We start from the raw sequence: 22,111 nt of genomic DNA on the forward strand, positions 1-22,111 counted from the left end.
ACAAAGCAAAACTTCTTTTAAGGCTCTGAAGTTCTCCCTGCCAGCTGAAACTATGCAAGGCCTTGAGAGCATTTGAAAAAGGTCTTACAAAGGCAATAAATGAAATTTCTCTCTGTCAGACAATACCCTTTTTCTGACCCAGAGATGGGGCAACTGAGAGGTGTTTTAAAAACTTTTATTCCATTTTCAGTCTCATGAGAAGGGTGAGACAATACAGATGTTGTAATTCACGTCATCACAAGCAGAAGCCAGCTATTTCCTAATTACAATACACTATAAGTGTTTCTTGACTTATCAGCTTTTTGCCACACCATGCTGTAGGTGCTTTAAAGCCAATCATCTAAAACTGCCTCTCATGAGTCCTAGTACAAAGGCATCTTTCATAGTTGTATTTCTCCAAAGTATCTAGTCTTATTTGCCAGGCCATCCATTGAAACTTTTTTTTTAACTCCATTTCTCTCTCAACAATATCTGTCCTATTCCATGGCATTTCTAAGTCAACATTTCTTATCTCAAAGTTTGCATACAGATGCATACTGTGTGGGCCTTCTGTCAGGCCCTGAGAACTCTCTACACATCCATTTCCCACATCTCTCTATTAATTTAAATTTTAGTCACTGGACTTCCTTCATAGATCTTTGGTGCTGTAATCTTCTCTACAGCAGTAGAAGTCCCCTTTTTGTTCTGTTATAGTATCTAATACTTTCACTGTCAGGCAAATGGAAGTTTAATTTTTCCTCTGTCTAGATGTATCTATCTTCACAACTTTTCTTGTATGCCAGTTCTCTAGAGCAACAGCAGTAAATTGCAAAATAATCCTCCATGGTAATGGTAGATAATGAAGGTTCAGTTAAAAAACCTCTGCGTTCACTAAACAGAAGTTAATACTGAAATCTTCAACCTTTTTGAGTTCAGTTTGCAACATTTTCAAGTCATTTAACTTAGTTTTTTGCTTAATCCCCTAAACCAGGACTAAAACTCTAAAGGTATCACCCATCTTTATCATCTAAGGTGCATTTTCTGCATTTCCTGTGCATGTCTCTATGCTGAATGAAATCTGAATTTCAATCTTAATTGTTGTTGTATGGATCAAGTATGTCCTAGAGCTGTAGTCATACTGTAGCTTCTGTCTAAACTAAATTGTACCAGAGACTTTTGTATGTCTATCTGTAGGGATGCATAAGGAATACTTATTTCAAAAGTCAGAAGTTTGATTTCAAAGCATTAGTTTTTGCATTACTAGAATTTTTCTGTTCTTATTAACAAAAGGTCAGAAAACTGTTTCAGAAACATACATTGTCCAAACTTCCAGATGTCTGAAAATTGTCTGATACTGTTCTAACAAAAGGAATCTTGCTGTAAGACTGCGATCTATTATTACTGGTACTTACAACTTTAAAATATTTGTGATCAATATAAATTGCTGTTGTGTGATACAGTATCATCAGAAAGCTTGCTAGGAGTGGGGTTATGGAAGAAATCTTAGCATTGCTTGTATATGAGAGTGTTGAGAGAAATAATACACCAGGTAAAAAACTTAACATGACAAGACTTCTGAAGATGATGTGCCTTCTTGCTTTTGCAAGTTATGACCTAGATTCTAGTATTTTGAATTCATATTTACTTTAATCTGATTCTTAGTTCAAAAGTTGGCATCCAGCCTTCAGAATCCTATGTGGGTCTGTGAGAATTGAAGTCAAGACAGTGCAATATACAGTGCAGTCCTCTTACAAGAAGTTTTCTTGTAAGATAGGTTTTCTTGTATGTTGCAGAATGCATGTTAATTCTCATTGTCTGAAGTTCCACAGTACAGTTTTAATTAATTCAGTGATTTTGCTTTCTTCCTGCTTTACTGTGCATCCATTCAGTTTTTCTTTTTTTTTTCCCTTTCCTTGTGCCTGCTCTGTGCTTTTTCAACTCTTCACTGTGTCATAAAACTGATTTATTAAAAGGCGGAGGGTTGTGGTGGTTTTGGTGGTTTGTTGTTTTGGATTTGCTTTATGTGATGGGGGATTTTTCATTGTTATGAATTGGTTTATTGTGCAATTGCTTGGCTTTACTGTTACAGCTGGCATATGTTGAATGATAGGTTAGGCCTTATTGTCAGCTAGGAGGAGTGGTAGAGGAAGAAAGGAAGCCAGACCACTGTCAACAAGCTGGAGGCATGACTTAACTATATTGCATATGACTGTAGTAACTGGTGTACTAATTAGTACTTCTATAGTTACTGTCCTTGAGGAATTTAGCAGTTACCATGTAACTGGGTAGTCTGTGTTTATGGAGTTTTCTGATATTTCTGAGTTTTTTCTTTTGGCTAAGATGTCTGTGCTGGTCAGTTCCGGCTAGTAATAATTGCTCCAAATGAGAGCTGCTGTTTTTGCAGATGAAGGGAACTGGGAATTGGCTAAGGAAGAGTGCAGACTAGATAGTTAAGTATAATTTCACAAACCTGGGCTTGTCTGTGCCCTGCTAAGGTCTTACATGCAGATAGGGAACATCTAGTTTTTCTTGAAGTAGGAGGTAAGATCTGATATGTAAAGGACTGGAATTGATGACACCTGCAGGAAATTGCCCTTGACAGTAAGAAGAAAACTGAGGCAGACTTGCTATGTCTCCCACGTGTTACCTTACAGGAAGAGGAGCAACACCTCTTACTGGTGGCACTAGAAGCGCTAAGTTCAAAGATAAAACCACCAGCTCAAAAGAAGAAATTATTAGAGAAGTTTTTATCTCTGTTGTATTTAAGATCACCAAAGAAATAATTATGTTAATGCTTTGGACATAAGATTATTGTTTTGGGTGTTATCAATGATGAACACAGTTGAGTTGATGCATGTTTGCTGTTGAAAATCAAATATATCAAATGTGTCAGTAGCAGAATTGATTTGTTAGTAGTACTGTTGATTTGACAGCGGCAGGAATCCAGTTTTTCCTTCAACATTAGTGGTCTTTGAGACTGATGTAATTGTAATAATCAATTTTTTTTTTCTTGTGTTAAGATTGCTTTCTTGTGTTAAGATTGCTTTCACACCCTGCAGGAGTGAGTGTAGGAGTCCTGTATAATGTTTTGATAATGCACTGATGTTGGGTCATGGTGGATTGTGTCTCTGCGAGTGTAATAAAGCTCAAGTTAAATTCGCTTTTTTTACTTACTTCTAAGTCTGTGCCACCCAGGACCATGCCCTTCGTGCCCAGCCTTTGTGACAAAAACATGTGAATGTGGACAAACAAGGTAAGAATGCTTCTACTATGCAGACATAATTTTAGTTATTATAAACATAAGAACAGTTTAAAACTCTATATACTAATTTTTTTTCTTATAGTTTATTAAAAATCTGCTGAACAAAGTTTAATCTGAGCTGTGACTTGAATTTGTGGTTAAAATGATTTGGAGAATTTTATATTTTGAAAAAATGCAGTTATTTTTAATTTTTCAAGAAAGAAAGTAAAAATAACAAAAAATACTTTTCAGTTTATGGTACATGTGGCTGAATTGTTTGAGCAGTCTGTAAGTTGATTCGATTTTGAAATCTCATACTAGTATTTATTAATTTTATTTGCTAGAAGACTCCAAGAATTTAATAGAAAAAATGTTCACGTCTTTTCTATCTGAATGAAACAAGATCTTAAATTACTTAATTTCAGAAATAATAATTTCAAAAATAATGTGGGTTTCTCAGAAACTATACAGAGAAGTGTATCCCAGACATGAAAGTTATCTTTTCCTTACATGTTTGGTGCATATAGTGTCATTGCCAATAGCAATATGGTACTGCCTATACTATGTGTGATCACTCATAATCAGTTGGCCTGAGTCTTTAGAGTCCCTTTTTCTTGTTATGTAGAACTGATTCTGTGTAATAAATTACTTGCCTGTGTTTGTTTACAGAACCAAAAAAGCCATAAACCAATTTCAGTGTTACATTCTTGCTCTGGAAAAAAGATCTTTTGGTTTTTTGCAATTATTGCTCAGAGTTTGAATCTAATACTACACAATATTAATTTTTCAGAAGAAGGTACTGCAATTTCTGTGGCAGTATTTGTAGATAAAAGCACTTTGTCTTCAGCAGAAAAATGGATTACTTGTAGATGACTGAATTTTATCTTCCATAGTAATATTACCTCCTTTTATTGTTTAGGGTTTTTTGGTTTTTTTTTCAAGATGTCAGATTTTTTGCAGATGTCAGATTATTTCACCAGATTGCTGATTTTTGTAATAGTACATTTGATACTTAAAACCTGCTTCAAAATAGCATTTCATAGGTACTGTATAAGCATCCAGGGTGTATGGCATGGCATCACCAACTTAAGGATGTTTTAAAATTATTATTTCAAGTACATGTTTTACAGCCATTGTATGAGCCATCCAGAGTTGAAAAAATAGGAGAATTGATTTTGTCACATTTTTAGACAATTTAATAAAAAAACCCAGTTGTTTTCATAGTCATCTGACCCACTGCTAAGGCCCATATCCCTATCTTCATTGTGTTCAATGGATTTAGGATTGTTTAAGTCTTCAGAAAGATGTCTGTATTGGAAATACCTGCTTTTCTGACAGTGCAAACATGAGTTCATGCATTTGTTCAAATTTTAGTGTCACCTTGGGTTGTTTTCCCCCATTTTCTTCAGGAAAAATTCTGTAGACTAACTACTGTTAGAGGTGTTTTACTTTAGTGAGGTGGAAGAGGGGAAGCAAGAGGAAAACTAGGGGTGTTATTTCCTAAAGACTTTCATTAGTAAATTATGCTGCCTTTTGAAGATTTTGACTTTTTACTGAAAATGCCTTTCCCTTTTTATTAAATACTGTATAGATGTCATGTAGCTGACAGGCTATGTTGTCATTTCTCTACAGTCATTCAGTTCGCTGTGGTCAATCAACAAAAATTCATTGTTCTAATGTATGCGGAAATACTTTAAACTGTGGAAAGCACAGCTGTACTCAAGTGTGCCACTCAGGAAAATGTTCACCTTGCCAGTTAACAGTACAGCAAGGTAAGTACTGAAATGCTTTACAGATATCTGCCCTATACAATGAGAACAAGGGGGTGGAAAAGAGCAGTACCAAAAGGCAGGTGCCAGTTTTTCCTAAACCAAACAAAATCTATTGCTGTAATCCTGCCATGATGATTAGGCTGTTGGAGCATGTGCCTTATTAGGACAGGCTGGTGATACTGGACTTCCTTATCTTGATAGGGCTGAGTAGTGGCCTTTCAGTAGCTAATAATTAATTTAAGAAGACAGGGACAGGTTATGCATGTGTGAAGGATGAGAGACAATGAGCTTAAATTCCTTGTGACTAGCTGTAAGGGAAACCTCTTTTCTTGGGATTTTCAAGACCAACTGAATAAAATACTTGAGTAATGTGGTCTTATCTCAATGCTGGCTGTGCTTTAGGTAAGGGCTTGGACTAACTAATCCTCTTTTATCTGAATTATCCTCTGATCGTACTGAATTTTTTACTATAATTATAGGAATTAATTAGACGGTAAATGAAAGAAAAATAGAAGAAGGTATAGGAAAGTGTAACGTGAAGGAGGGGTGTGGGTCAGAGGCAGAGACTCACACTCTAGAGTTCTTGTGACAAACAGTCTTGAGTTTATTCCTCCAGCTCGTTTTATAGGCGCTTCAGTTACACATGTGATTTGTTGAGGTCTTAGCCCCATCCAGCTCTCTGGCCGATGATACATCTGCATTTAGAGCTGAATGACATTGGCTGAGGGTCCCTGTGCAGATTGAATCAAACCTATCCTTGCCCACCCAGGGATTCCAGGGCAACAGGAGAGTACATTTCAACAAGCTTCTCATGATTTCTGTTAAAATTTTGTAAACCAAGACTTGAATGGAAATTAAATTGACTCAATATGCATGCCAGTATATAAATAACTTTATAGAACAGTTTATACAGAAAAATCCAAGTTAATTTTCTCATTTTTAAGGTAATAATTAACTTGTTATGTATACTGCTTTAATAAATAAACTTTTTGTGCACATAGTACCACTTTATCAAAACAATGCTGGAATTCCAACTTCTGTAGGACAAAACTCTTACATTGATGAAATAAATCTAAAGAGGAGCAACTTCTTTATCCTTCTAAAAATTGATTGTAACAATTTTTCACTTCTTACCTCTTTGTATTTGCTGGAGGTGTTTTGTCACTGATATTCTCTTGTATTTTCTGTGGAATATTGCTTTCTTTCAGTGTGTTACTGTGGAAGCAACTTTAAAGAAGTATTGTGTGGATCAAAGGAAGAATTCTCTGACGGTTTTGGGAGTTTCTCATGTCAGAATATATGTGGCAAGTAAGATCGCTATGACTTACGCTTTTAAAAAGAAGAAGGTCATTCTATTCACAATAACTTACTGTGATACTCTTAGATAATTCCCCTTTTAATTTTTTTCTTGTTTTCTATTTTGTTTCTTTGATAATTCTTTTTTCCAGAAAATTAAATTGTGGGAGGCACAACTGTAAGCAAGTATGCCATCCTCAGCCTTGCCAGCTCTGTCCACGACTTCCACAGGTTGTGTATCGTTGTCCCTGTGGTCAGACTCCTCTCAGCAAGTTACTGGAACTAGGATGTGTTGAACGTAAAATTTGCACAGATCCTATCCCATCGTGTGGAAAAACATGTGGCAAACCTCTTTCTTGTGGTAGCTATGGTAATTAGAAATTTCTGTATCAGAGTATTTGAAGTGTCTCATAGTGTCACCAAAAGTCAGGTGAATAGAACTCCTGAACACCAATGCAGCATTAAGAAGCAGGCATTCTTTATTGCGGTACCAGCTGCAGGCGGGATAAGTTCACCTAGAGTCGCGCATTCCAATTCTCTGTAAGCGTGTTGCTTGTATACTTAAATTACATACATATGCTTCAAAATTTGCAGAAATCTCATACATACTATAATTGCTCATTACCATAAAACTCTCCTCCTGGTTTAGTCTTTTTATGGTCTCATTTTGGCTGTGTTTGCATTCCTAAGCTAGATGTACTTACTCCCCCAGTCCCTTTATCTTCCCTCTGTCCTTGCTCTGGAAGCAGGACATGCCTGTTTCTTTGTTAAAAGTACACAGATGCAGTCTTTGTTCTTAGATTAACCCTTTTGATATCAATATTTTGGAAACAAAACAAAAAGTGGTCTTTAAATATTTAATTTCAATAAATTAATATTTTATTAGTGATTTTGAGTTTTAACCAAAATGAGTCTAAAAACCACTGTAGAGCCTGCAGTCTGGCTGTGTGTTCATAATAATGCTTTAAAATAAGGAAATAAAACTCAGCTGTGCATAAGCTTAGTATCATTGACCAGTTATGCTCCTAATAAATATGATGTTACATGGTCATAGATTTTTTTATATTCTTAATATTTGTATTTTATTTTTGCTAGAGTTCATTCATACATGTGAAAGTCTTTGCCACGAAGGAGACTGTAGACCATGTTCTCACACATCAAATATTTTTTGTAGGTGTGGCTTCAAAAAAAAGGTGAGTGTGTAACCGCAGAAGCGAGTAATCTTTGCTGCTTTTTAAAGCTGTAGAGAAAAAGGAACTGAAGAAGTATAAAGAAGTACTGTGCTCCTTAGCTGCAAAAACTTATGTTGTATACTAACTGATAGATGGTATCTAGCTTACATTGTGAAGTGGTAACATGCTTTTACTATGAAGGCAATTTTTAAAGTATTTTGGCAGAGTTTGAACAGAGTTCTATTAGTGTAAACATTCTGCAAAATCCCATATTATTCTGGAGTATTTTTGTAGCATAAGGAATTGGTAGTTTTGTCAAGAGTAAACTGAGAGAAGAAAGGCAGCCTAATTAAAACTTTATAGTAATAGCTTGTAGTCTCCTTGTAACAATGACATTGTTACTGATTCCTGTTCTTTGTACATTTATATAGTGACCCTCTAGGTCCTCAGCTATTGTTATTTAGTAATTATTATATTTTTAAACCATGCTACTTTCTTTAATCATAGCTTTGAAATTTTTGGCTACTATCACAGAAGCTTTGATGACTTTTTGACCTGTTATATATCATCTGCAAGTAGAGGTGGCTTCTGAATATATGTAAGTCTGTAGGTGCATTGAAATTACTGAGAGTTTGCTAGCGGTTGGAAATGCTTTCTCCTAGAAGTTTGCTGAAGGTAGTTATGGCGTAGAAGGCTTTAGATTGCATTTTGAATCTTGAAATAAAGTAGTGATGTTTTGGGTTTAGTTTATGAAGTTTCTCACACACCAGAAAGACGCTTCTATAAAAAGAGTTAACTACAGTGATAATTTCAATCAATGATGAAAAATGTAATACTCAGAAATGACAGCTTAGAATATAAAGTTATTGTGAATGCTTCAAATGTCAACAACATTATTTTCATCCATCACATTTTATTTTCATGTTGAGGTCTTTAGGTACACCTTTGTAGATCGTAACATTAGGCTTCTTCCTTTCTTTTGTCAGACTTGCGTTTTTGGGATGTTTGGTCAAAGCAGAAATTTATGCACTCCTATCAGTACTCTCTGGGAGAGCTCTATTGGTTTCCATCACACAGATTTCTGGTTTCTTGGGACAAGCCTGATTCTCTCAGTTTACAGTGACACTTAAAACTGCTGAATTAAGTGGAGAATACAAAACTACATTTTTTAAAAATTGGTATTGAATCTTTAAGGAACAAATACTGTGTTAAAAGATCTGAGGATTTTTTTTCCCAGTTTTTATTTAACTTTTGTATACAGATGTGTTATACACATGAAAACTGAGTGTGTATAACTTTTTTCATGTGACCAAATGTTTTCTAGATAAGTATGTTTCAGTTGTTTCATTTATTTTAATCTAATGGCTGCTTTTTTGTTTCCTAGGAAATCCCATGTGCTCTTCTCAGAAATAAAGGTACAAGATAATGATACATATGTAATGTAAACTTGTTTAAAAATTATCACAGCTCATAGTAATTTGGGGTTTGATTAACAAAGTTGGCAAATAGCTAATCTGTACTGCATCTTATATCCATGCTTCCATGCCAAGTTGGTAATTTCTGCTGCTTGTTCATGGTACTGGTCATGCTGCTATGTTTGGGAGAAGGTTTGAAATATAAACATACTTAGTTTTCTTTAATCTTTTACATAAGGAAAGACTTCTTCACATTTGATCTCAAAGATTATGTCTGTTTTATTTTGAACAGTTTCTTACACCACCTGCCATATTCAATAGGTTGCCATCCCCCTCCTACTCTCCCATCATCCTGTATAACTTTTGGTCAACTTGCACAGCTCAGATTCAGTGTAATAGTTTTAGTCTGATGCCTATGTTTCTGGGGAAATACAAGCTTTGATTCTACTTCACATTGTATGGTGATGATCTTTGCATCATCTTTGTTCCCATTTGATGCTTCTTGGTATTCAGGATGTAACATCTCAAAATTCACCTCAGTGAAATCTTTATTGACCCCTGTCTACTGAGGTATTTATTTACAAGATACATAAGGGAGTAATATCCTTATTTTCTAATTTGACCTTTTGTCTATGAAGATTTTGCTCTTATGGAATCCAGAAGTGATTCCCTTTTGTTAGCTGTTTATGGTAATAAGGATGCTTTGCTAGCAGTAATTTCATGAGCATATAGCAGTAGTTGTTTTTAGCTGACTAAAACAGCTAAAACCACCCCAGTTTAAGTAGTCTTAAATTGGACGTTTGTGGTACTTCAGTGTATCAGAATATCCTGTTTTCTTTGTTCTGTTGTGTGGAGTTTATGGTGTGAAGGTTAAGGGGAAATTAACTAGCTTCATGAATTCTGCTTTCCAAAATCCTTTCGAGTAAGAGTTTCTTTAAAGAAAGGCAAGTGCCCACATGGGGATAATTGTGAGGCAAAGCAAGTAGTTTAAAAGTTTGCTTGCTGGCTTACTCTGTGTTAGTTTCTCCTAGACCATGCCCTGCAACAGCCTTAGCATAATACTGTAATTACAGGTTTTATTCTCAGCATATGCAAAGACCTAAAAGTTAGGAATTTGGGGGGATTTTTTTTTTAATAGCTGCTATTACATTCATGTGTGACAAGCGATGCAACAAGAAGAGATCATGTGGACGACACAAGTGTAATGAAGTTTGCTGTGTGGTGAGTGTATCTATGGTTCTATAAAATTGCTTTATGTGATGTGTGTATAATTTTGGTTGTGATGTTAATAGAGAATGAAGACGCACAAAAATGGAAAGATACAAAAGAAAAAAAGACTATTTTCTTTGTTGGTTATGCTCACAAAGTTTGTGTGTGTGCATTTATTTTGCAAGTTTTGTTTTATAGGTATCATTATAAAAGTAAAGCCAAATTTCAGCCTAAATGCAGTTAAATCAGTGTAAAGGTGTTTTTGTCAATGCAGTGATTCCAGGGAAAATGGAGAGGGAAAGCATATTACTTAATAGAAGAAGCGTAAGCCTTGTAGCTGTGTCTGTAACAGAAGTCTTAACAGAATCTGCATTAAAAATGGTGTATTCATACACTGATGGAAAAGCTGTATAGATTTGGCCTAAGCTATTTTTTTGCACTATACAGTTTTGTCTATCTATTATTAGAAGTAGTTTGGAACCTCAAAGAGAAAAAAATAACCAATAGGGCTTATAGGTAAATTCTGCTTTTTCTTTTTTGCCATTTCTTAGGACACAGAACATAAGTGCTCTTTGGTTTGTGGTCGTAAACTCAACTGTGGGCTTCATAGATGTGAAGAACCCTGCCATCGTGGCAGCTGTCAAACATGCTGGCAAACAAGTGAGTTATGTGCAAAAATACATAATTGTCATTTATTCTGGGAATACATTAATATCTCTGTATAGCTCTAGGCAGTTAATGTTATCTATTTCACACTGGTGAAAAAGGAGAAAGGTGATGTAGATTGTAAGGATACTGTTTACAGATTGAAGCAGCTTCGCTGCAGTAGTACATGTGTCTCCCCTGTATTACATGTACAGGGACATAGTCAAAGACCTCCATTTTATGGAGACCAACTTTTCATGGAATCATCCTGGGAAAGAGTAGTTGCTAGAGCCTCTGAAGCTCACTGTGCTTGAGTAAGCATTGTAGTCTGTCTTAATAGCCTATGAATATGATGCATGTGTTGACTGCATCTCTCATTAGAAAAATAAATATTTCTGTGTGCAAACATTTCTCTTGACAAAGGAAAATAGTAATCTTAATGTCTCAGAGGTCCTGTTAGTAACTTCTGGTCTAGTCGAGTCAGAATGCATGGATTTTTCTGACCAGTTGTTTTTCTTCACTGAATTCTGTGGGTTTAATATTTAAGGTCATTAAACTTATCCACATTGCTGCAATATTTTTGAGGATTGTATTTCACTCTCAGATTAAAGGAGACCTAAGGATTGCCTCCATTGTTAAATGGGATGCCTCCACTGTAAATTGCTCCACTGTTGAATGTGATAAAATCTAGAGGTCAATCTTCCATGCTGATTTTTTTTTCTGAATACAGGAAAAGCAGTTATGTACTTCAGGAATGAGAGTATTATGGTAATTTGGCTTAAACCTCTGTATTCCTAAGTTTCCCATTTGAATCTGTCCAGAGGTAAAGCAGTATCTTTAAAGATTTCTTACCTGCTTTCTCTGGACACTGCTTTTTGAGATTACAGAGGCATATGTTATATGGTCCTATATGATTCTGATCCTGTACTTGGTGGTCAGTCCTTCTCAGTACTCCCAAGGGCCATTCTTGACTCTGATTAACCTGTCTAGCCAACACTCTGCAGGTGGTTTATATCAGCCATGGTATCAAATACCATGGTATGGTCAGCTGTAAATCATTTGCCTACTCATTAGATTGGATTTCTTGTCCCTGCTGTTATCACCATTACTGCCTTTGCGAGGAATAGTGAGGACTGACATCAGGGTGCAATACTAGAGTGCATCTACACCTCTGTGTGCTTCCCAGGTACTTTGCTTTCCTGTGTAATTTCCTCAGTGCTGATAAGTGTGGTCCCTTTCTTGTGCTAGGGTTTCTTTATGCATGCACAGTCTACTTCAAAACAGGAATACATCTCTTGGGGACAATAAATAATGTCAGCATTAGAGACAGTGCATTAGGAAAAAAAAAGTTTTCAGATACTGTGTTTCTGCCCTTTGGATCAGACCTTTCTGTACTCTGTCCCCATTATCCTGATTAGTGCAACTAAGGGACTTCTCATTATAAGATTCTTTACTTATCATTTCTCATCAATAGCAAGCGACCAGTGTAGCTGTCTAACATTCAGGTCTTCCAAAGACCTTGGAAGGTTGTTTCAAGGCCTGTAGTGAGGGACAGCAAAGTTCTACTCTTTCCCATACTTCCTTTCCACAGGACATTCCTTTCCATGGACATTCTAATCTTTTCTACTTTTGCTTTCTACTTCTTTCTTCTAACATTTTGTTCACCCTAGCATTCTTATTTGCTGTAATTTATTGTAATTTAGTCTCCTTAGACAAAAATTGCAGGTTTTTTTACTAACTGCTTTACTTTAAAATACATGGGCAAATGAGTAGGATCTGGCCTGAGATTTAACTGATGGGACAGATCATAAAAATAACCAGACTTGAGAAATTTCTGAACGTAGCAAAAATCATTGAAAAAGTGAAAGAAGTTTCAGATAGGAAATTTCACATCTGTTCCTCACCAAAAAGGGTGAGAGATGTCTGAGCTTCACAAGTAATTGAATGAGTGAGGTATAGGGAACCTTTTTGAGAACAAAGTTTCTCAAGGCCAGGTAGCTGTGATGCTGATGTAACCACACTAATAATAGCAGAAGTAGCAGATTTGGGTACAGATGTAGCTGAGTGGCCAGTGGCTGTAGTGGGTTTGCATCCAGGGTTTGGAAGCAAGGGGCTACAGAATTGGCTTCTGTTTGAAGCTGCTAGAAGCTACCCTATGTCCAGCAGAGTCAATGCCAGCTGGTTCTAAGATGGATCCACCACTGGCCAAGGTCAAGCTGATGAGGAATAACAGTAACACCTCTGTGAAAACATATTTAAGAAGTAAAAAAAAATATTGAACAGATGTAATTGCAGCCAGAGAGGAGAGGAGGCAACTATGCAGACGCTTAAGATCAGTGAAAAAGGAGGGGGAGGAGGTGCTCAGGTGCTGAAGCAGAGCCACTATTGGGGAAGACCATGGTGAAGCAGCTGTGGCCCTGCAGCCCATGGGAGGTCAACAGGGGTACAGAGGTCCACCTGCAGCTCACAGAGGAACCCCACGCTGGAGCAAGTGGATGCCTGAAGAGGCTGTGAACTGGTGGGAATGCTGTGCTCTTGGCAGGGACCTGCAGACCTGTGGAGAGCAGAGCTCGCACTAGAGCAGGTTTCCTGGTAGGACCTATGACTCTGGTGGAACCCACATAGGACCAGGTTTTGCCTGAAGGGCTGCACCCTTTGGAACAGTGATCTATACTAGAGCAGTTTGTGGAGGACTGTTGCACGCAGGATGGACTCCTGTTGGAGAAGTTCATGCAGAGCTCCCCATGGGAGGGACCCAGCTGTGGAGCAGGGAAGGACTCTTCTCCCTGAGCAGCAATGGGAAAAATATGTGATCAAGTGCTCCCTTTCCCTGAACCATGCACCACTGGGGGGCAGGAGCTGGAGCCTGGGAAAGAGGGAGGGGTAGGGGAGAAGTGTTTTTAAGATTTATTTTACTTCACATTATCCTCCTCTGATTTTATTAAAAATAAACTCAGTTAGTATGCCCAAGTGGCATCTTGGTTTTTCACATTATGGTATTTGGTGAGTGACCTCTCCTGGTCCTTATCCCAAGTCATTATATTTTCTTTCCCCTGCCTGTGGGTGGGAGCGATAGAGCAGCTTTGGTGGGTGCAGGGCATCCAGCCAGGTTCAAGTCACTTTAATGGGGGAAAAATTATTTTGTTACATTATTTGGGAGGAATCAAGTGGATGCGTGGACAAATGGAGTGAAGGCAAAATAGACACCATTTGCACAAGTGAAGCTGTTGGTCAACTTACTTACCTGATAGAGATCTGTACACCTCATGTCCATTCTTTATCCTGTCATAGTTAAGATTTAATATCTTTCAGTGTAGTCTCATTCTCTGTTCAGTGTGTGAGAGTTCTTGAGTGCCAGCAGCTGGAGGCTTGTCTGCACGTCATGGGAGCACATAGTCTTTATGCTAGCAACTGAGAGACCAGATTGATGTATCCTGTGTGTGAATAGCTGGAGAATGGGATCATAAGTTATAAGGACTCCTTGATCTGGGTGCCAGCACATGGATGGATGAGGGTTTGTGTGCAATTTTCTAACAAGCTTGCTTCAAAGCTGGATTGAGTAGCTAGTAGGAGTAGATCTGCCTCTGGAAATACCCAAGGTTTCAGCCAGTACCTGGGAAAGGAGTCTGTTCAGGCATGGATATTAGACAGCCTGTGCTAGTATTTCAGATTCATGAATGTGGTGTGCATGTGAATTTGGAGTGGATTGTGTGTATGTGTGTGTCTTCACTAATAAGCTTCAGTCCTATGAGCTGAAGAGAAGGAAGAGGACTTAGCTATTGGTATTCCTCTTTACTTGAACCTCATAATTGGGTTGGCTTTGTGTTAGTCTGTGTATCTGGTCATGTTGTTGCTATGTATATATTGTGTGTCTCATCTCTCTGGAATGTGTGTTCAGTCCTACCCTAGGGTGGAGCTGCATATTGATCTAGCAGCTATCAATTTCTGTAGAAGTGGGACAGTAGGAACATTTGGGAGGTCAGTGGGTTTTGCTTTGGTAGATTAGGAAGGAAGAATCCTGTGATTACAGAGTTAAAATTAGGGAACTTGCTGAATTCCAAAGCTCTCTTAACACACTCCTCTTCAGGTTAAAATTGTTGGTTTGTATTTCTGTTGCCCCTTTATTCTCTTACCTCCTCCACCATTTTCTGTTGTTTTCCACTACCTCTTTCTTTGCTTATAGACCAATCATATTCTCTTTTTGTTCTCATATCTCCTTCTGTACGATGTCAAATGTTTTCTTAGTGTTCTGTTTTTTCTAAGCATTTATCTGTTTGAACTGTAGTTTGTATTCCAGTCAGTTTGCCAGTTTTTATGTAGTCTAAAAGAAGCAGTGAATTGTATTAATTTTTGTGCAGTGTTTTCATTGAGGTGGTGTATGTAAGTACTTCTGTCACTTTATTACTGAGATTTGGATGTTATAGGAGTTTAAAACTTGTTTCCCAAACACAGAAGATAAAAAAATGCACTCAGAATAAAATAGGTACTGCCTGAGACAGAGAACTTCCAAAACATACAAAGCTGGGTTTGAAGTATTTGGACATGTTCATAATGAGCACTTATGAGGATCCATGTAATAATAAATACCATAAAGAAAACTTGTTGTCTTTTGGTAATTTTCTTTGGAATCTTTATAATACTATATTCAGGGCTTGGCAAAATGACAAAATCTAACAACAGTCTGAAAAAGTGATGTCAGGAAATTTGGAAGACAAAATTTCGATGATGGGCCTTCTGGAAGGGAATTCAAGAGATACCTCCCCTTTTTAAATCAAAGGTAGAACAGCAAAGCTTTCAACTTGACATGAGCATTTTGCTTGCTCTGGTTCAAAATATTGATGTGAAAGAACCACTCCAAAAGCAAAGCATAATTCTTAACCATATCTTCATAGTCTAGTTTTCTTGTAGAAGCAACAAAAGCTAATAAATTCGCTAATTTCAGATATTACTGCTTAATATTAAAAACCAAAGCTGGAATAAAACATTTGCATGTTACGTAAAGATTTCTCATAGAGGAAACATGCAAATAGATGTAGTCATTATGCTATATTTGACTTTTTTTTCAGGTTTTGACGAGTTGACTTGTTATTGTGGTGAATCTGTGATTTACCCCCCTGTTCCCTGTGGCACTCAGCCACCAGAGTGTAAAAAAACATGCACCAGGCCACATGACTGTGATCATCCAGGTAAGTCAAGGCATTCAGTTTTGATTGGGGTTTTTTGGAGTTTTGTTATTGGTTTTTGTTTGGTTGGTTTTGTTGTGTGGTGGGGTTTTTTGTTTGTTTGTTTTAATTTGGGGTTCTTTTAATCAAAATGTAGAAAAGTGTACATAGGTCTATTTGAAAATATATATCCAAGCCAACCAGCTAAAAACTTGCAATGAAAACTACTAATGGTACTTCTCACTGGTAAAAACACTGGTGTTTTTTCTTATTAGTCACAACACATTAATTGCTGTATTCCAAAGATCAAGTGCTGTATTGAAACAGTAGGATAATCTAGGGAACAGTTGGTATCTATGTTTCTTGGAAATTAATTGGCTGATCACAAAATAAGTAATGTGGGTCAGACAGTTTCTGACAAATTTTGCCTGAGAGTAAAACCCTACTCACAAGTTAGAAAATTACCTGCTATTTAATTTAGAGTGTATAGAGATTATTCACATAAACACTTGGCATCATAATTTTTTGTGATGCATAATCCTTCCCATAAATTGTGTAGTTTTGCACTCTCATGCTTAATAGTCTTTACTGTCTTCTTTAATGCATTCAACTGAAGTATACTGATAAAACTGTTACGACTTTTGTATTTCTGTGACTGCAGTGTACCATTCATGTCATAGTGAGGAGAAATGTCCCCCCTGTACCTATCTCACTCAGAAATGGTGTATGGGCAAGCATGAAGTAAGTCTGGACAATTAATGGTTTTGAATACTTAACAATTTTTTACGACTGTAGGCTTAGATTTTTGTGTAGTCTTTGAAATGGAATATGTTACTGGAGTTGGAGTTCAAGGTGATTAAATTGGAGAAGTATATCTTTATTCTATATGCATGCAAACCAACTTTATTGGACTATAGTATAAAACAAAACTCATTCTTTGACCTAAGATCTTTTAGTATTAAGATTCTTATGTGGACAGTGTCAATGAAAATGTGAACAGTAAAAGCACTTTGAGATTTCCATTGATAATTTTTACTGTTAGTTGTCATCTTCTTCCTTTCCTCTTTCAGCTGCGAAGTAATATTCCTTGTCATCTCACTGACATATCCTGTGGACTTCGCTGCAATCAAATGTTAAAATGTGGAATGCACAAATGTAAAAGAATTTGTCATAAAGGAGAATGTCTTATAGATGAAGAATGTAAACAGCCATGTATTATTCCAAGGCTATATTGTAATCATCCGTGTATGGCTCCATGTCATCCTTCTTCACACTGCCCGACAACATCCTGCTGTGCAAAGGTTAGAGACCTAAAGAAAATTCACTGCAAAGTCAGAGATTAATTATATGGTTTAATTATCAGCCAGTAACAGTTGTGACGTGTTTGTATATTGATAACCTAACATTTTGTCTCTAAACTTAAAATACTGATTTTTTTAAAATAAAACTATTCATCACTTTTAGTTAGCCATTATTCCACTAAAATAGGCCATCTAAAATGAATAAGTTTATATCCTTCACGGCAGTAAATTGTCCATGGCAGTAAATAGACAAAACTTTAAAAAGCTGCTCACTTCTGTGATATGGCAGGTTGATCTTCAGTGTGAGTGTGGAAGAAGAAAGGAAAGTATGATATGCTCCGAAGCATCTAATACATATCAAAGGTTGGTATGGTAATAATTATTTCAATTCCTTGCTGGACCTACTGCTTCACAATTTGATTATATTGCAGGTGGTTAGACTTGACTAAATATATTTAGTTCACAAGCTTTTGACTTTTTTGTACTTTGACATGTGGTAGTTTTGGCGGGGGGGAGGGGGGTGTGGTATTTCCCAGAGCTTCTGTACCAGCTATGCTGTATTAGAACTCTTTTTTTGTTTTTTTCCTGTTATTCTGTCAAAGCTTGACTCTTCCATATGTGGAACTCTATTCTACCCACACAGAGCAATTAGGTACAGATGAATTTGTCGACTCCAGATTCAGGCTCCCAAATGTAGGTGATTGCAGTCCATGTGTGACTTGCTGTTCAAGTTTCCGATCTTGTATGATGGAACCTAGTCAGTAGAGATGATGGATGCTGAAGAGTGATTTAAAGTAATTCTGAAATAGCTAAATTTAGGCAGGTGAGCTTTGGCATCTAAATCTCGGGTTTTAATCTTGGGCAAACTGAGCCCTACCCAGCTGTATTTATTGCAGCAATCTCCAGATCCTGTGTCTAAACTTAATTTTCTCTCTCATAGGAGAAAGAGCAAGGAATGAACAAGGAAAAGAAGAAAAATGGGGCTTTGGAACTTTTGAAATGAATATAGCAAAACAGTAATAATAATAATTTTAAAAGTCTTACTCTTAGGCTGTGATTGAAAGGGAGTAAAAAGTTAGTCTAAAGAGTTGGTATATGATCAGAATTCTGTTCTGTATCCTACTTGTTAGGCAACCAAAGTCTGAGATTCTTCCTGTCTTTCAGAGAAGGTTTCTTAGTGATGGGTTTATTTGGAACTGGTATTGGAGGGCGGTTTTTTTTGTCCTAGCCCAGCTTAGGGTATGGTGCTTGGTTTCTGCTGAACGCTGTCCATATTCAAATTCTGACAGAAAATAGTTTAGCTTAGGTACTCAATGCTACCTAATGAAAACAAGGAGAAAAATGTGCTAATTAGAAACAAAAGTTGTAGTCAGTACTTAGTTGAATGCAAGGTACATGTACAGAAGTTTGGTTTTTTTGGTATTTTCATCACTATGAATACAAATCAGAAGACTGGCTTAATGTTGGAATACCAGTTTAAATTGACAATTGCTTGTCATTAATGATAAGTTCAGAAGATAAAATACAAGTCCAGATTTTTGAAGTTCTTTCTCTGCTGTTTTATAACTCGGGCACTGCCTAAATATTCATGCAAGGAAAATGGTTCTTTGAAGCCAATGAAAGATCTTGCATGTGTAAAGTGAATGCATATGTATTTATTTCTCTGATCAGAGCCCAAATCTAGAGGAAGAGAAACTCTTCTGTTTGAAGCAGGTGTTTGTATCAGTTAAAATGTGTTCATATGTGCTTACAAATTACTCTTGACTTGTGATAGTAACGTGCCGGCTAAGTTTGATAACTCCAGCAGTTCAGGTTCCTGAAAGATTATTCTAATTTTGTGGAGATAAGTTGGCCATTTTTCCTACCTATCACCAAACCAAAACAATGATAACAAAAACCCTAAAAAAACCCCCGCAGCAAAGTAAAAGTCAGCAAATTAGGGGAGTATCCAAGTTTTCTCAAAAATTTTAGAGAAATGATAAAACAGCTTTGGGCTTTATCAGTGAATGTTGGTGAAAGAATGCCCAAGGAAACAGGAAATACCTGTGCTGCTATATCTGTACATATGGCACAAATGATTCATATCATCTAATGTCCCATTATCTAGACTTTGGCATCAGCTGATTAATATGAAGTGCCTCTAAGTGATTTTTTTGTTTTATGTAGTATGATTAACGTTTTTCCTGATAGGTGGTTGGTCTTTGAATGTGATGATAAACATACAGAAACAAACATATCCTTTTATTTTAATGTAACAGAAAAGCTAGTTCAAGAGGATACAATGTTTTATTTTTAGGAATTTGTTTGAAAATTTTGTGGGATATTTCCCTAAAAAATTGCTCTGTATTTTAGTTATGCAAATTTTAGCAAAGGAGACTGGGAAGACTTGTTATTGAAGGGAATTTGGAGAATCTTTATAAAGAAAATGGTAATGATCTTGGTAGGCATTTTGTCCTTTCCTTGTGGATTGTGTTAGCCATATTTTCCAAGTAAATTTTAAGTACTTTATAAATTCACTTTAAAGATTTTAGTTGCACACAGGGAAAAATCAGATAAAATGATAGTTAAAGCTATATGGTCAGCTGTAGCTTGTATAATTAGCAAGTGAGGAGAAAGAGTATTTGCCGTGCCTAATTTCAACTTGCATAAGAAGCACGTCCATTTGTTAGTTTTACTTCTAGTTGAGGGAGATGAGAGTAGACTCTTGATTTATGTAACTAGATTAGGTTCCTAAAACTTGGTGATGTAGAACTAGAATTCCAATCTAATGAGAAAAAGATAGGTCTGTCTTACTTCTTCCACCTAGATGTTAAATCTGCACCCTTATATACCTTTTCAGAAGTTTATGTGTTGTCTTAAATGAAATCTACCACTCTCTTTTTCAGAATAGCTGCTATATCTATAGCAACTAAGCTAACAGATCTACAGCTTGGGGATTCAGTGGAAATCAGTAGGCTTATTACGAAAAAAGAAATGAAGCAAGCCAGGTAAGGAGATACGTGTAGTAACATATTTGAAGCCTTTGTGTGTACCTGAAGCATAGGTGACATGCAAAATATACTATTATGGTTATAAAAATGCTAGCTGTAGTACCAGTCTGACTCTACTTTAGCAATATGCTTAGAGTATTTTGCAGTTCTGTGGTGGTTCATGTTTTTTCTTTCATGTAGAATGAGATCTCTGTCATTGTACGGTTGGTTGTTATAATTAAGTGTGGGACGATACAACTGTGGTTTCAGAGTTTTTTTCCTACTCTGCCAACTCATTGGAGTTCCTCTGCATTTTTTCAAGATTTCTAGACAGGGCAATAGACTTTATCTTTTGTTTCAGCAATCCAGTGTTCCTTTCTGGATTATTGATAGGCCATATTTTCTCCTAGTCAGCATCTTAACTATTTACAATATTTTTGTATTACCTGTTTTAGAAGTTTTCATGTTTGTATTTCAGTTTGATTGGTGCTTTGGTGTTGTCATCCTGGCTGGCACCACAAACCTGATTTTAATTTTGTGACGTAAGTTTTCCTTGGGACTGAAATATCTTGTCCCTTTACTGATGTATGATTCCTTTATGAAGTGGTCAACTTTCTCCAGCATCCTTCTGTCAGAAACTTGACTTACTGAAGTATTTGCCTTTGAAGTCCCTAATCTCTGGTTTTAGTTTATTTCTGTTATCATGTCTTCTTTCTTTGTATTGCATTTGATTATTTCAGTGTCAGTCTATTATGTGTGTTAAAATTTAATGTTCTTCTATATTGTGTAAAGTCAAAATAATGACATTTCCCATATACTTGCTTCATGATTTCCTGTACCAAAGCTAGTCCCAGCATACTTAAGAACTTTTGCTATTGTGTTGTAGTCACTAACACATATCTTTCTGTGTGGACACACACTGCTATTTCCTTGAACAGTTGAAATTACCAGAGATGGCTTTTCTTTGTACAAGTCTTTCCTAATATCATACCTAAACTGTGGTAGGTAGCCTTTATTTGCAGAATCACTAGGTCGGAAGAGACCTTCAAGATTATCAGGTCCAACCCATGCCCTAACACCTCAACTAAACCATGGCATCCAATCTTCTTTTTAAACACATCCAGGGATGGTGACTCCACCACCTATGAGGGCAGACCATTCCAGAACTTTATCACTCTTTCTATAAGAAACCTTTTCCTAATATCCAACCTATATCTCTGTTGGCACAGGTTAAGACTGTGTCCTCTTGTTCTGTCAGTTGCTGCCTGGAGAAAGAGACCAAACCCCACCTGACTACAACCACCTTTCAGGAGGTTGTAGAGAGTGATAAGGTCACCTCTGAGTCTCCTTTTCTCCAGGCTAAACAACTCCAGCTCCCTCAGTTGTTCCTCATAGGGCTCATGTTCCAAGCCCCTCACCAGCCTCGTTGCCCTCCTCTGGATGCGCTCAAGCATCTCAATGTTCTTCCTTAACTGAGGGCCCAGAACTGGGCATAGTACTCAAGGTGTGGCCTCACCAGTGCCAAGTACAGGGGAAAAATGACCTCCCTGGTCCTGCTGGCCACACTATTCCTGATACAGGCCAGGATGCCGCTGGCCTTCTTGGCCACCAGGGCATACTGCTGGGTCATGTTCAGCTGGCTGTTGACCAGTACCCCAAAGTCCCTTTCCACCTGGGCACTGTCCAGCCACACCATCCCCAGCCTGTAAGGTTGCAGAAGATTATTGTGGCCAAAATGCAGGACTCTCCTCCTGGACTTACTAAAGGTCATCTTATTGGACTCTGCCCATCCATACAACCATTCCAGATCTTGCTGCAGAGCCTTCCTGCCTTCCAACAGATCAACACATGCTGCCAGCTTAGTGTTGTCTGCAAATTTACCAATGGAAGATTCAATCCCCTCATCCATGTCATCAGTAAAAATATTCAACACAACTGGCTCTAGCACAG

At 37.0% G+C, this 22,111-nt stretch overlaps 1 protein-coding gene across 5 annotated transcripts in view; it reads left to right on the forward strand.

The window, feature by feature from the left end:
• NFX1 (nuclear transcription factor, X-box binding 1) overlaps positions 1–22,111 on the forward strand; it is an 85,669-nt gene that overhangs the window by 41,386 nt on the left and 22,172 nt on the right. For all 5 annotated transcript variants that reach the window (XR_004982624.2, XM_036407056.2, XM_036407058.2 and 2 more), the window contains exons 6-18: positions 3,161–3,232; positions 4,853–4,992; positions 6,201–6,300; positions 6,441–6,658; positions 7,384–7,481; positions 8,845–8,875; positions 10,014–10,096; positions 10,636–10,744; positions 15,796–15,915; positions 16,553–16,632; positions 16,962–17,192; positions 17,482–17,555; positions 20,078–20,179. Coding sequence is in view for 4 of the 5 variants with exons in the window: in XM_036407056.2 (XP_036262949.1) it covers positions 3,161–3,232; positions 4,853–4,992; positions 6,201–6,300; positions 6,441–6,658; positions 7,384–7,481; positions 8,845–8,875; positions 10,014–10,096; positions 10,636–10,744; positions 15,796–15,915; positions 16,553–16,632; positions 16,962–17,192; positions 17,482–17,555; positions 20,078–20,179 (1,458 nt within the window). In the remaining variant the exon portion in view is untranslated. The remainder of the gene's footprint in view (positions 1–3,160; positions 3,233–4,852; positions 4,993–6,200; positions 6,301–6,440; positions 6,659–7,383; positions 7,482–8,844; positions 8,876–10,013; positions 10,097–10,635; positions 10,745–15,795; positions 15,916–16,552; positions 16,633–16,961; positions 17,193–17,481; positions 17,556–20,077; positions 20,180–22,111) is intronic.

The sequence above is a fragment of the Molothrus ater genome, chromosome 1, assembly GCF_012460135.2.
Source record: "Molothrus ater isolate BHLD 08-10-18 breed brown headed cowbird chromosome 1, BPBGC_Mater_1.1, whole genome shotgun sequence".
Taxonomy (NCBI): domain Eukaryota; kingdom Metazoa; phylum Chordata; class Aves; order Passeriformes; family Icteridae; genus Molothrus; species Molothrus ater.